Source organism: Tyto alba, unplaced genomic scaffold (genome assembly GCF_018691265.1).
Source record: "Tyto alba isolate M040663 unplaced genomic scaffold, T.alba_DEE_v4.0 Super-Scaffold_34, whole genome shotgun sequence".
In the NCBI taxonomy this organism is placed as follows: Eukaryota; Metazoa; Chordata; class Aves; order Strigiformes; family Tytonidae; genus Tyto; species Tyto alba.
In genome coordinates, this window is record NW_024881309.1 from 6,147,893 (window position 1) to 6,160,635 (window position 12,743).

General features: G+C 53.5%; 2 protein-coding genes across 3 annotated transcripts in view; one reads left to right on the forward strand and one right to left on the reverse strand.

Moving 5' to 3' along the window:
- Positions 1 to 1,052: 1,052 nt before the first annotated feature.
- On the reverse strand, positions 1,053 to 2,629 carry TM2D2 (TM2 domain containing 2). The gene is made up of 4 exons (XM_042801474.1): positions 2,396 to 2,629; positions 2,223 to 2,310; positions 2,002 to 2,117; positions 1,053 to 1,893 (listed from the first exon to the last, which is right to left on the reverse strand). Exons 1-4 carry the CDS (start codon positions 2,599 to 2,601, stop codon positions 1,680 to 1,682), a joined length of 624 nt encoding a protein of 207 aa, XP_042657408.1. The 5' UTR covers positions 2,602 to 2,629; the 3' UTR covers positions 1,053 to 1,679.
- Positions 2,630 to 7,676: 5,047 nt separating this feature from the next.
- ADAM9 (ADAM metallopeptidase domain 9) overlaps positions 7,677 to 12,743 on the forward strand; it is a 32,348-nt gene continuing 27,281 nt past the window's right edge. The window contains exon 1 of one of the 2 annotated variants that reach the window (XM_042801473.1): positions 7,677 to 7,875. In XM_042801473.1, the coding sequence (XP_042657407.1) occupies positions 7,782 to 7,875 (94 nt within the window). In that variant the 5' untranslated portion in view covers positions 7,677 to 7,781. The remainder of the gene's footprint in view (positions 7,876 to 12,743) is intronic. The other variant, XM_042801472.1, reaches the window with a different exon arrangement.

Below are 12,743 nucleotides of genomic sequence, written 5' to 3' on the forward strand. Positions count from 1 at the left end.
TTAGCTGGCAGCTGCGGGGCTGAGGACAGGGGGAGATGTTAATGATGATGGGATTTTGCACATGGGATGATTATATTTTTTTCTTTCTGTCTCGCTGCATAATTTTCCCCCCCTGTGGGCTTTTCAGCCCTGTTGTTCCACTGGTCTGAAGAATGAGGCAGTTTCGTGATGGGGCCTCCCCCCACCCCAGTGCCCTGAGACCTATTCAAAGCTGCCAAATTCAGATTACTTGTGACCTAAATGGGATATAAACCCCATTCCCTGGAGAGGAGGGCTTGTTGCAATAAACCACAAACCAAAGCTGGAATAGGCAGAATTCCAGGCCAGATCGAACCCTGTTGCAGCTCCACTGGGGGCAGAAGGAACGCAGGCAGAAATTGGCCCAATGGAAACAGCTGGAGGGTCTTTGTTTTGCAGAACTGCCTGAGAACGGAGGGTGTTATGTATGTTTGCTGCATTTTACGTCAAAATGGGACTGGAGTTTTGCATATATGGATTTTGTGTCTGGTTCTGGCTGTGACTGCAGCTTCCTTTTCCCGTTTTTATTCAGCTCGGTAAGTTTTCAGACTGCATCTGGTGGGGCTTCCTCTTTTGGGCGCGTGGCTGGTTGAAGCTGCCCCTTGTTTTGGTACCGCACGTGCCCTGGGCCACGGGCTGGAGCTTGAGGGGTGACGGGCACACGGATGGGACCGGTACCTCCAACATCTCCCATCCGTTCCCCGCAGCCCCGGGTGGAAAGGAGCCTTCTGTCACGAATGAGGCAAGGCTGGCATTTAACAGTTCTGTAAAATACAGATGGTTGCCACTGAACGGGTTTTCAAGAATATAACAGTCTGGCAGCAGGGAAAGGGAATGCAACCTGCTGCCAGGGGCAGCACGAGGGAGCGTGTTTTGAAAAGCACAGTCATTTACTGTGAAGGGCAGGGGACGGGAGGAGAACTGTAATTTTAAAATAACACGTCCTACTCTGCAGCAGTCGTAGTGTCCTACAGCTGATGCTTCTGTGCTATGAGCATGACAGGGAGAGTTACATCAACAGACACAAGTGCTTCTTTTGAGAGGCCGGAACAGTAACTTTATTTGCTGCACTGTGGCTTTCCCAGCCTGCAAGAGTGGAAAGTAATGTTCTCAAAGGGTGCCGTTCCTACTAAATCTAGCCCAGCTCCCCCTGCAGCCAGTGAATGTGATTTTCAACAAATAACGTAGAATTAGAGCTCATCGCTTTGCCACAGTCTCTATAACCTTGTGTTGGGTTATTCAACCTTAAGGGTTTGCAAAGTCTAGTAACACAAAACCTCACTCATGCCCTGCGTTTCTCTGTGGCTGTATGTATCCTGCTGATACTGAAAGTACGTGGCGTCAGCTCCTTCCCAACTTTATTAACATTTGTTTGACCACCTCTGTTTGCAAGGCCTGATTCTGTAAACTGTCCCCGTGAGGCGGGGGGGGGGGGAATATCCAGATTATTTTAAACAAGCAAAATATATAGCGAACAATCTCATGTCCCAAGTTTGTACAGAGGAATTGACAAGAATATTGTTCTGCACGTTAAGTTACAGCTTGTCAATCCACGTTTGTGCAAGGCAGAAGTCTGTTCTGGTGCTGCGGAACGCGGGGAGGAGTCCTGCTGCCGTCCTGCCGGGAGCTGTGAGCCTCTTTTGGGGTCGGCCCTTCTCCCCTCAGTACACCGTGCACCAGTTGCTGCCGTCGCTGGGCATCAGCCCGCCGGTGATGAGGAGAATCAGATCAACGAACCACCAGATCCCCAGCCCTCCGAGAGTCAGCAGCTTCCCCACAGCGGTCCCGGTGTGGCCCAGGCAGAACCGATCCACTCCGAAGCAGCCCAGGAAAAACGAGTAGAGCAGGGTGGTTATAAAATAGTGTCCAGTGTACCTGCAAGGGAAGCGTTGGGAGCCGCGTCGGGGGGGGGCGCCCCGCCGGCTGAGCCCCGTTTCTCGCCGCGGGGCTCGGTGAGGGGAGAGGGGCGCGGAACGCTCCTACTTGACGCAGGGCCGGCTGCCCCGCAGGAAGGAGCGCGGCTCGGCGCACTCGATGCCGTCCAGCGCTCGGCACTGCACCCGGGTGTGATCCACCTCGCCGTGGGCCTGTCCGCCGAACTAGGGGAGGCACGGCCGCGCTCAGGGCCCGGGAGGGCCCGGGGGGGGCCCGGGGGGGCCCGGGCCCGGGCCAACCCCCCCCCCCCCCCCGCCGCCTCCCCTCACCTTCACGCAGCCGTGGCCCAGCTCCTGCTGCGCTGTGGCGTTCCCGCCGTGGTCCACCGGCTCCTCGCACTCCACGAACTCCTCGGGGCTGCGGGGGGCGGTGACGGGCGGTGAGGGGCGGCGGCGCGGCCGCTCCCCCCCCCCCCGCCCCCAGCCACCCCCCCGGCCCTCACAGGTAGGTGCAGAGGACGAGCGGCGCCCGCGGGTCGGTGTAGGCCCAGGCGGCGGCGGGCGGCCCCGGGCCGGGCTCGTCGGCCGCGGTGCCGTTGTGGGGGAGCCCGCGGGAGGCTCCGTGCAGCAGCAGGAGGTTACCGAGCAGCAGCGCGGCCTGCCCGCCCAGCAGCGCGTAGCCCACCGGCCCGCCGCGCCGCGCCGCCATGGCGGCGCCCGCTGCTAGGAAACGCCGCGCCCGGCCTGCGGGCCGCGCCGCCGCCAGCCAGCCAATGGGGGCGCGCTGCCGCGCCCTGCGGGGCGGGGAATGGCGGCCGGCGGCCAGTCAGAGCCACAGCGGGTGAAGCCGCGCGGGCGGGGCTCGGGAGAGTCAGGGCGGAAGTGCGCGCCGCGCCAGGCGGCGATTGGCTGCTGCTGCCGGGGCTGCCGGGCGAGGGGCGGGGCGGCGGTGCTGGGCGCGGGCCCCGCGGTGAGGGGCGGCCGCGCTCCCGCCGGTCCCCGCGCAGGCGGGCGGGGCTCGGGACGCCCGGCCCCGCTCGGTGTGAGGCGCCGGGGCGCGGCGGGAGCCGTCGGGCGCTGTGAGCCCGCCGCGAGGGGAGGAGCGGCCCGCTGCCCCCCCCCCCCCCCCCCCCCCGGCGCAGCCGTTCCGCCGCTGTGGCCGCCGGTAAAAGGCCTCGGGCCGGGCCGCGCTCCCCCGTGCCCGCGCGTTGTAGGGCGAGGAGCGGGGGGAGCGGCTCGCTGGGGGTCCGGGGTCCCCCTCTCCGCCTGCCCGTGAGGGGAGAGAGGCGTTCGGCAGACGGGTCCCCGCGGGAGGAGGCCGAGAGCCCACCGTGTGCCCGGTGTCGGCAGGTGCCACCTTCCTGAGGGCGCTGCGCCTTTGGCGTGTTCACTGCTGGCTAACGACTGCTGCAGGGCTCTCCGGGCCTACTGCTGGGGTCGTGTTTCCTCTGACCGGCGACAGGATTTGGTTTGCCTGCTGGATGTGATGGCCGGCTGCCTCATTAAGCCCTTTAATCATTAAGAGGCTTCCAAGTGCCTTCAGAAATAGCTTAAAGATTGCACAGGACGCGGGCTGGGTGGCAGCGGATTTGGTTCGCAGCGCTAAGGAAGGCATAGGAAAGATCGCATCCAGCTTGCGTTTTACTCGGGTTTTGCACCGTTCTGGCTGCGTAAAGCATCGCTGAAATGGGTGCAAGTGAAGCTCGTGCTTTAGGGCCTGGTGTTTCATACTTTACCACGCTAATTGCTGGGGGAAAGGTTGTGTCCAAAGGGGCTGGGAACGCTGTTGGAGGCGAGAAGCAGCAGCAGCGAAATACCAGCTGGGGCAGCAGCGGGTCACGGCCCGGAGGGAGCTGTGCAGTCACGGGCTGCTTGGAGGAGGCTTAGAGCCAGGAAACATGAAAGTGAGTCTCTGTTCCCTGGAGCTCCCCAAAGGATGGCTGTGAAGGTCTTTAGAAATAAATGGGAACTGACCCCTTGAAAAAACTTCGCATTAACAGGAAAACAGGGAAGGGATTTCAGGAGTTGTCTAGACTATCTCCCTGCCCAGAGGAGGAGCTAGTCCTGCTTGGATAGTCAAGTAACAGAATTTTTCTATCCTAACTGCCCTACCCCTTGTACAAAGTGATGGGCATCGGTAGACCCCCTTGCCTAGTCTTGGCCCTTCTTTGCTGTGCTCAGAGAGCTGTAGAGCTCTACCTCAGGGTGCTTTCTGGATGAGACTCGGTGATTAATTGGAGAGAATGGAGCGCTCTGCTGTATAATAGTAAAGGGTTAGAGACTGAGGTCCTGCTGTTGACTCTCTACATCCTGACAAGCTGCTGCTTGTTTTCATCAGGTTTTTTCTGCCTCATTTTCTTCTACATTATTTAATACCCCTCACAGTGTCTTGAGGTCATTAGATTGGAAATTCCAAGCGTGGTTTGAGACAGGTACGTGGCATTCATTAACTCCCAACTGGAAGCCAGGCAAAACATGTAATTTGATAAGAATGCATTCAGGAAAGAGCCATCACCAGGATTCATAGGTGCTCGTCAGCCAGCTATCACTGGTACAGTGTTAACGAGTGTGCTTCCTAAGGCAGCTGGACTGTTGCTGGTGAAGTCCTGACTGGATCCCAAATCCTTAATCTGTTTTATTTACAGTGCTTATAAGCAAACAACATGCAAGTGGTATGTGGAGAGGATGTGGGAGCCAGCAGGACTGAGGTTGGAGGGAGAACATGACACATCTGACTTTGCTATTTAAAACCACTGTTACATGTTTAGCCAGGTTAGTTGGAGTCCTTATACCCTTCAGTCTGGCAAAGGTACGCGTCTGGTGTTCACTAGAAAAGGGAACGTAATGGCCAGCCCCATCATGAAGATTCCTGAGAAATGTATTTTCTTGTTGATTCTACAGCTTTGTTCCAAAGAATTGTGAAAATAACTGACAAACAGCAGATGTCATTTGAGGAATTCATTCCGTATCCTCTCCCCTGCTCTCACTGCCTGCTCGAGCGCAGTATGGTTTGCTAAACCACAGCCTGGCAATGTCTGTTGTCCAGCTCACGAGGCGTCAGCGAGCTCCACGACTGCCCACACGTACAAGGTTTATGCCCTGATACACCGGACCATACTGCCACTTGTGTTGTACATCAGCCTTGCTCCCTTCAGAAGCCAGTGTAAAAATCTTCTGAAGCCTGCAAAGGGAATTGGCAGTGCAAAAACACAAAGGAGAAAATACCACTTTCTGTGGGCTTTCCTGACCACTGCAGAGGAGATGCAAAGGTCCCAGTTATTTGCTGGTTGTTACATCTCTGGCCTTGCCCTCTCCCCTTTGCTGCATTCCTTAGGAAATGGGGCTGCTGTCTTGGGGCCCCACTGTCAACCACAGGCAAGAGACTCTGCCCCTGCTCTGTCAAAGGATGGTGGATTGCTTTTGCTTGAAAACACCAAATTCCGTTTCCCAGACACTGAGTGATGTCCTTTTCAGCATCTACCACATAAGCATTGTTACTGAACTGGATACTACTTTGCCTTTGGTGTAAATAGTTGGTTTTGCATCTTTTTGACTCACCAGCTGCATCAGTGAATGATTTCAGCTGGACTGGCTGCTGTATTGCATGGCTTACCCTTGTATTACCAGTGTCTTGTGGAAATGAGACATCCAGCACACATTTGGTTTCTGTTTATGTCCATTTTTTCTAAGTTCACTTTGAGATATTTCCTGTTTCTGTCTTTTATGCCTATTTAAGAGTATTGCTCCTATTTAAATCTTTGAAAGAATGAAACATCCTCATTTTAATGTCAAGTAATCTCCTAACGCTCCTGTCTGCAATGGGTCTTCTCACTTTGCCTTACTCTAGTTGTAAAGTCTGTGTTGAAGACAACTGATGGCCTGAAGGATCCCAGGGCTTGCCTTTGAGGTTTCATTTGTGACTTAAGACATTGCAGAACTCCAGGATTTGTGGGTTTGTTTCAGCCGTCTCTTCTCCAAGAGCGTCTTCTACCATGTCTGAGAGAGAGCTCTGTGATGGGGGGCATTTCAGGTGTGTTTCAACTGGTTGATCAGATGAGAGGTTCTCCAGATTTTTTGTTTCCGAAATTGGCAGGTTTGCATTTGACCCAAAATATGTGTTCAGAAGCTGTCCTAACTTTCCGGCCTCGTTTCTGGAGCTTTGGGGTATGTTGTCTTCAGTTCCTTGCATTGCAAGGCTGCAGTAGTGGTGGTGAGTGTCAGGAGAAGTCAAGGGAGATGGATATGGCTCTTGCTAAATATGGACCTGGAAATCTCATGCCCCTCAGGCAGGAATGATTCATGTTTGTGTGTTATTTGTGCAGTGCACAGTGGTATCCGTATTTGATCCGTATTATCATAACCCATGGGAAGCTTCCCGTACCGAGGGAAGCACAGGGTACCTGACTCAGAAGCGATGTGCAGTTTCCATAAGGGTTGGAGATACATAACCGCTGTTTCTAACATCAGGTGGGAATAAAATCCTCTGTCTCACCTTGCAGCATTATACAATTTAGAGTGCTGGCTTCCCGTATAGCTTTGTGGTTTGGTCTGTTAGGATACACAGAACTGGCTTCACAGAGTTGAGCTGTCACCTCCTTCCAACAGGAACAGGAGGTCTTCTGGTTGCTGCAAGGGGGGAAACCTGAGTTTCAGGTCACTTTTCCTACAGCTCCTGCAAAAATGGATGCAGAGTTTTGTAATGCGAAGGGCCAGATAACTCTTTTCTCTTTAACTGTTCACTGTAGTGGCAGCAGCATAAACCTCTTGTAAAATCTTCCAAGAACTCACCATTAAGGAGAGGGGGAAGACTTGTGCCAGTTGCTCAGCCTGCTACAGGTTTATTATGGCATCTTTTGCATTACGTGCATTCAAAAGCAATTTCCAAACCATCATAGATGTCAGTCAGACCTCTGTGAGTGAGAACTTGGGTATGTACGGGTGTTTCTGGCTGACGCACTCAAAGGGCACTCGTCTAGTTGTCTGTTGTTTGCGCTGATGAGATGCGTGTGGCCTTCGGTGGAGGTCTGGCTCTGTATCTGCAGTGAGGTATTTTGCCGCATGTTTTACTCCAGAGCGGTGACCTACTAGGGAAAAGAACGTGGATGCTCCAAAAAACCTGTGAAGTACCACACTTGAAAACCAAGAAAGGTTATAGGTATCTGAGAAATTGTTGGTAAAACTGGATTTTATTTACACAGGCTCTTGTACGCTGCTTATCACCGCAGTACGAGGGTGCTTCTCCATCACCCGTTCGGTAATGTGACTGATGTGTCACACGTTGTTTATTCCTCCTTCTCCCGGAGGAAGACACCGAGCTCCATGGAGTGCCTTGGGAGGGTGTTTAATGGGCTGCTGCGAGCTGGCTGGAGGCAGGTCAGCGCAACGCGTATGACGCTTGGCGCGGAGGGTAGAGCCCGGGATGGTGTTTCATTCTGGAGAGTTTTTCCCCTTACTCGCTCCTATCGCGGGGTGTTGCACGGCTGATCACTAGCATGAAGTTGTATCTCCGCGCGCTACAAATGTGTAATGTAGGTTTTTTTTGGAAGGAAAGGCCAGAAGAGGCCATGGTGCCCGTGGTCTGTGCTGACGCCAGTTCCCCGCGGCGAGCTTGTTCTGCGGGACGCGCTTGTTCCCGGGATTTAGTTGCTTTCTGATCCCCCCCCCCCAAAAAAAGCACCGGCGGCGTTACCGCTGGGTTTCCTCCGGCCCTGCGGCTCAGCCCCTCGCGGCCCGCCCCGCGAGGAACCGTCTCGGGTGGGCTGCGGGTCCGGCGGGCGGAGCGGCCCCGCCCCGGGGCGGCGGCAGGGCGGCGCGGCGCAGGCCCCGGCCCGGCTCCATAAGGCCGCGGGGCCGGCGGCCGGACCCAGCGGCCCGAGCCGGGAAGGGGCGATGCGGCCGCGGAGCGCCATGGCCTGGGCCCGGGCGGCGAGCAGCTGCCTCTGCCTCCTGCTGCTGGCCGCGCCCGGGCAGCCGGGCCGCGCGGGTGAGTGCGGCGGGGCCTGGGCCCGGGCCCGCGCCGGCCCCGCTCCCTCCCTGCGGCCGGCCGCGGGGGTCTGGCGTCCCTCCGCCCTTCCTCGGCGCTGGCGGGGGGTGCGGGGAACCCCCCGTTCCCGTCGCCGGGGCGCTGGGGGGGGGTCCTGCCCGGCTGCCCCCCCCCGGCGCGGGGGGGGTTCTGAGGGCTGGGGGCTGTGCCGGCGGTGCGCGGCCACGGCGCGGGGGTCGCAGGTGTGCGGAGGAGCGGGCGGGCGCTGGGGGTGCCGGCTCGGCCCGGGCCCTGTGCGGGACCGGCCCTGCCGAAGTGCTGCTGGTGATGTTGCGCCCGGTCGGAGGGTGCCGCGGGGGTGGGGAGCGGGAGGACAGCGGGGCCTTTGTCCGAACCCTGAAACGCGAGGCGGCAATCTCGGCCGGCGAGCCGCGGGGTCCCCTTACACCTGCGGGGAGCGCCGCGGCTCGCCGCCCGTGCCCGGCCGGGCGCTCTGCTCTCCACACGCTCTTCCAGGCTCCCGCCAGGCAGCTGGCGATCCACGCGCGGGGAAGGGCTGTGGGGCGGGCAGCCTCTTCGCGGGCATCCCAGAAATCGGCGTGGGCAGGTCCTGGGGACGGCCGTGCAGGTTTCCCCTGCCTGCCCAGAGGTGGTCGTATTTCTGCGTGGAGGTGACGGAGCACCCGCGGTTGTTTCCACTGCGTTTCAAGGGGCATGTTCAGGGACCCGTGTCTTCCCCCTCTCTGTCTGGGCGGCCTTGGCCATCATGGAGCCAGGGCACGGGGCAGGGCCGTGGGCGGCTGCTCGGCCCCGAGGAGGATGGAGGTGACGGCAGCGAACGGGCACCATCGCTCTCCTTATCGACTTCGAACGAGTTGATGCTGTGCTGTCTTTATGGGCTGCTCATGAACTGAAAATGTTCTGCTCGTGGGCTTTTATGAGGCTGATTCTGATGTTATATATACACGATAGGCAGAAATGTCTCCTGTTGTTGTTCTCCTCTTCCTGAAGGGATGCATGCGCTCTGTTGAACTTCTGTGTTTATCATTAACACATCGTTCTGTAGTCAGGACTTCCTAATCGAGGATTCTTTTCTAAAACTACTATTGATGCTTCATGCTGAGAAGCAGTGCTGGTGGTGCGTACGTCTCCCTGAGGGATTCTGTGCTGTGACTCTCTTGCTGCTCACTTGGCGTGTTGTTACTGGCGGTTGTGAGCTGTGCGCTAGACGAAAGCCAAGCTTTGAAAGGTGGCTGTTGGCTTGTGGTGGAGGTGGCACAGCGTCTTGGAAAGTGCCTTGCCAGGGCACCGAGGAGTGAAGTCTTAAGGGACGCGTCTCTGGGATGCTGGATGCCTGTGCTTCCAACGGACTGGTCGGTGTTTTGAGGAGTAATATTTTAGCTTCTACCTGTGGGTGGGAGGAACGCAGGTCACCGAGTTACTGATGGTGGATGGCGGTGTTTCTCTCTGCCTTCTGAAGCCTCTGTCCTGGCTAATAAAGCCAAACCTGCAGTAAAAGTTAATGGACCTTGTTTGTGTCAGGTCTGAGCGTGAAGGAGAGGGGAGAAACAAGTCACCTGTTTCAGTTTATCCAGAAACTTCCAACTTTTGGGTTGGAATATAAATACTTTGGGCACTCCCCAATAAATAGGGATATGAGGCAGAAATGGGATGTTACCGGAAACTACTAATAGAAAATTCCTGAATGAACACAATCCTGTAGTGATGTGTAGCCTTAAGGGATTTGTGTAGTGTAGGTTTTCCCCTCCTATTTGTGTCTGTAGGAGACCTCAGTGTTTGGCTGTATAAATTCATAAACCCTCTGGCATTGCCATAGGCGGGGACTGTGGGTTTTGCTACTTGGTGTCTTTCTTGATACTGGCTGTCACGCACAAACCAGGATGTTCTAGTCACGCTTTACCAGTTTTTAAAGGAATTCTTAAAGTGTCTAAACACTTCGGTTTGAATTTCTGGGGAGATGCAGTGTTTGGGTAGGATAATTCCTTTATTGGGCTCATGAAAAACACAGCACTGCCTCACTCATATTTCAACAAATCTGGGACAATCATTCAGCAGAGTAAAGAGGGTTTCTGTCGTTATTTTCTCCATGTGAAGAATAAAAAGAGGAAAGATATTTCAGTGTAGCCAGTGTTGCCTCTTGTAGTGCTTTGTTTTCAGAAAAAGGAAGTTTGAAACATGACTTTGTAGTTCTTGCATGTCTCGATCATTCTCATTTCTCAAGCTAAAATTAAAAAAAAAAAAAAAGTTTATTTGCTTAACTATACTGAGTTCTGTGGTTGAATTTCTATAGCGTGGTTTCCTCTGATGGCCAAATTTAAAGATAGCGACATCTCCAAAGAGAAGCATTCCCACGAACCTCCACTGTGTGAAGTGAGCTGACATCTACACAGCTGACGAGACATGGAGGAAGTGAGCAGGCTCTGTGTCCTCTCCATGGGTCAGGCTGTCATGGGTGGAAGGGCAGAGGCTCCAGGACCATTGACCCGGGAGGAAGGGTGTCCTGGTGAGATTAATCGTCTTGCACCAGAGGATAGTGTGGCTTTGCTCTTTTTCTCCTTGTAGGAAGGTTCCAAGGTGGAGAGGATGTTGTGACCGTACCAGAGAACAAGAGCGATAGTCCTTTTTGTGAAACAAGAGTAGCTGTTGTCTTGCAGATAAACCACTGTGGCTTTAGAAAGGACAGAAGAAATAGTAAGAGTCTAGACAGGAAACACTTACCGCATGGGTCAGGATTTCAGCAGGAGAAGGGTAAGAATTTTCTAGGAAATATTGCTGTAAAAGAGCTCAGTATCCTCATTAACGTCCAACACCCCCAGTAAAATACTAAGAGAAATTACATTAACCGTTCTTGCCAGCTTTAACGCTAAACAAATATTCCAGGTGTGTAATAAATCAAGTAGATGAGTTTCCTTCTCTTGCCATGATAATTGGTCATCTTTTCCTACCTTCTAAAAAGGCACTGTGACACAAGGAGACCCGCTTGGTCTGAAGATTTAGAGCAAGGGAGGGAGGCGATGGAAAGAAGAGTCACAAGGAGGATTACCCTGCAGAACAGCTGGCCAGATGTTCCCAGGTGCTTTGGAGGTGGAGCACCACCAAGGCACTCTTTACCTTTTGAGGTATGGGAAGAACTGAAACTGTTGGCCTCATAGGAAGTGTTCCTACTTTTAGCAGATTTGTTAGCTTGCTGCTTTTGTATAAATCTCTAAATATTTTTAAGTGGACTTGGATAATATTTACAGAGTGGAAGTGAAGGACATTTTTCCTTCCAGTAATCCAAAGAGTAAATCTAACGATAGCTGTCATCTTAGCAGAAAGGTCAACTGCACCTAAAAATGCTTTTCCTGGTATGTAATCGATTGAAGAAATACATTGAAGAATTGGTGATTATGTGTCATTCTGGAAGGATGTCTGTGAGCCAATTCACAGAAGTTTCTCCTCAAACAGATACTGCCTGGCAAAGTGCTTTGTGATTTTGAAAATGGGATACAGAGAACACATTGAGTTTGCAGTTGATACCCTTACAGTTGGGTAGGATTCAGGCACCTTAAAGGATTAACAGTCCCAATAATGTGGGCATATGAGAGAAAGAACTGGCAAAAAGATGTGGCTTTGTAAGGATGGGTGCAAAATGTTCGGCTGAAGTGGAAGTAATTGTCTGCACGAGAGGGGGAAAATTGGGTTGCAGGAGCATGTTGGCAGGAAAGGAAATGAGTGCTAGAGTAGGTTGAGTGACAAGTGAATCAGCCGTGCTGTCTGTTGTGGGAGGAAGATTAACCTGTGGAGGTAGAGAGACACACAAAGCATGTGAACCTTGATACTCATGAGGCCTCACTGGGCTGTTGTGTCCTGGTGTGGATCCTTTTTCAGGACTGGTACAGTCTAACAGGAGGCGTAGAGGCAGTGGAGCATAATGTGAGTGGTCAGAAGTCTAAGAAATAGGTTCCACAAGGAAATATTGAATATTGTCTGTTACTTGAAGGAAAGGAGAAGGGAATAAGACAGCAGACTTTGAAAATCTGAACATTTACAGCCAGACAGGGGACTAAACTGTGCACCTTCTTTGGGGCTTAGAGATGCAACTCGAAACAGCGAGGGAAACCTGTTGGACATCAGGGATGCTTGTTGGAGATGCTTTGTGTGGAACTGATCCTACCCAGGGACCAGAGGATGGGCTAGACGGCGGGATTGAGCTTTCAGCGCTTCTTCTAGTGAGCAGTCTGCTGCCAAAGTGTCAGATGACTGATGCAGCAGCTGACCTCATCTATTAATTGTAATTGATTATAACAATGGTTAATTTAATGAGTTTCTGTATTTAATGTGTTGGCACTGTGCATCTCTTGACTCAGACATGCACACAGCTAATAGAAGACCAAAACTCATTGCTGCTAACTGATTTTCTGGGTTTAATATGGTTTCGGTCAAGCCTTTAAGTTTATAGTGAAATAGCTAAAAGTTGCCAGGGTGGATGCAGGTACAGCATAAATCCGAAGAGAACGTTAGCCATATCTTCTGTGTGGTGCTGACTTTTTTTCCTGGCTCTATTTCTACTCTCGTTTAGGGATTGAGTAAATTGAAGTAGACAAAAACAAGTAAATGGTCATACTGGGTCCTCTCTCTGAGTTTCACTGATAGACAGCTGTGAACAAATGTGGGTAGTATCAGAGGAATTTTAGTGGTTTGCTTATAGCGCAGAATGATGTTCTTTGGTATCACTTGCGATGCTGAAAGCGGTGGGGGGATCCAAAAGGGGTGGTGAGAGCAGAAATCGAGCCCTGGGGCCATTGCTGGCAGTCCCAGCGTGCTGCTGGACCCTGCGGTGCTGCGGGTGGGGTGGTTTTGAGCCA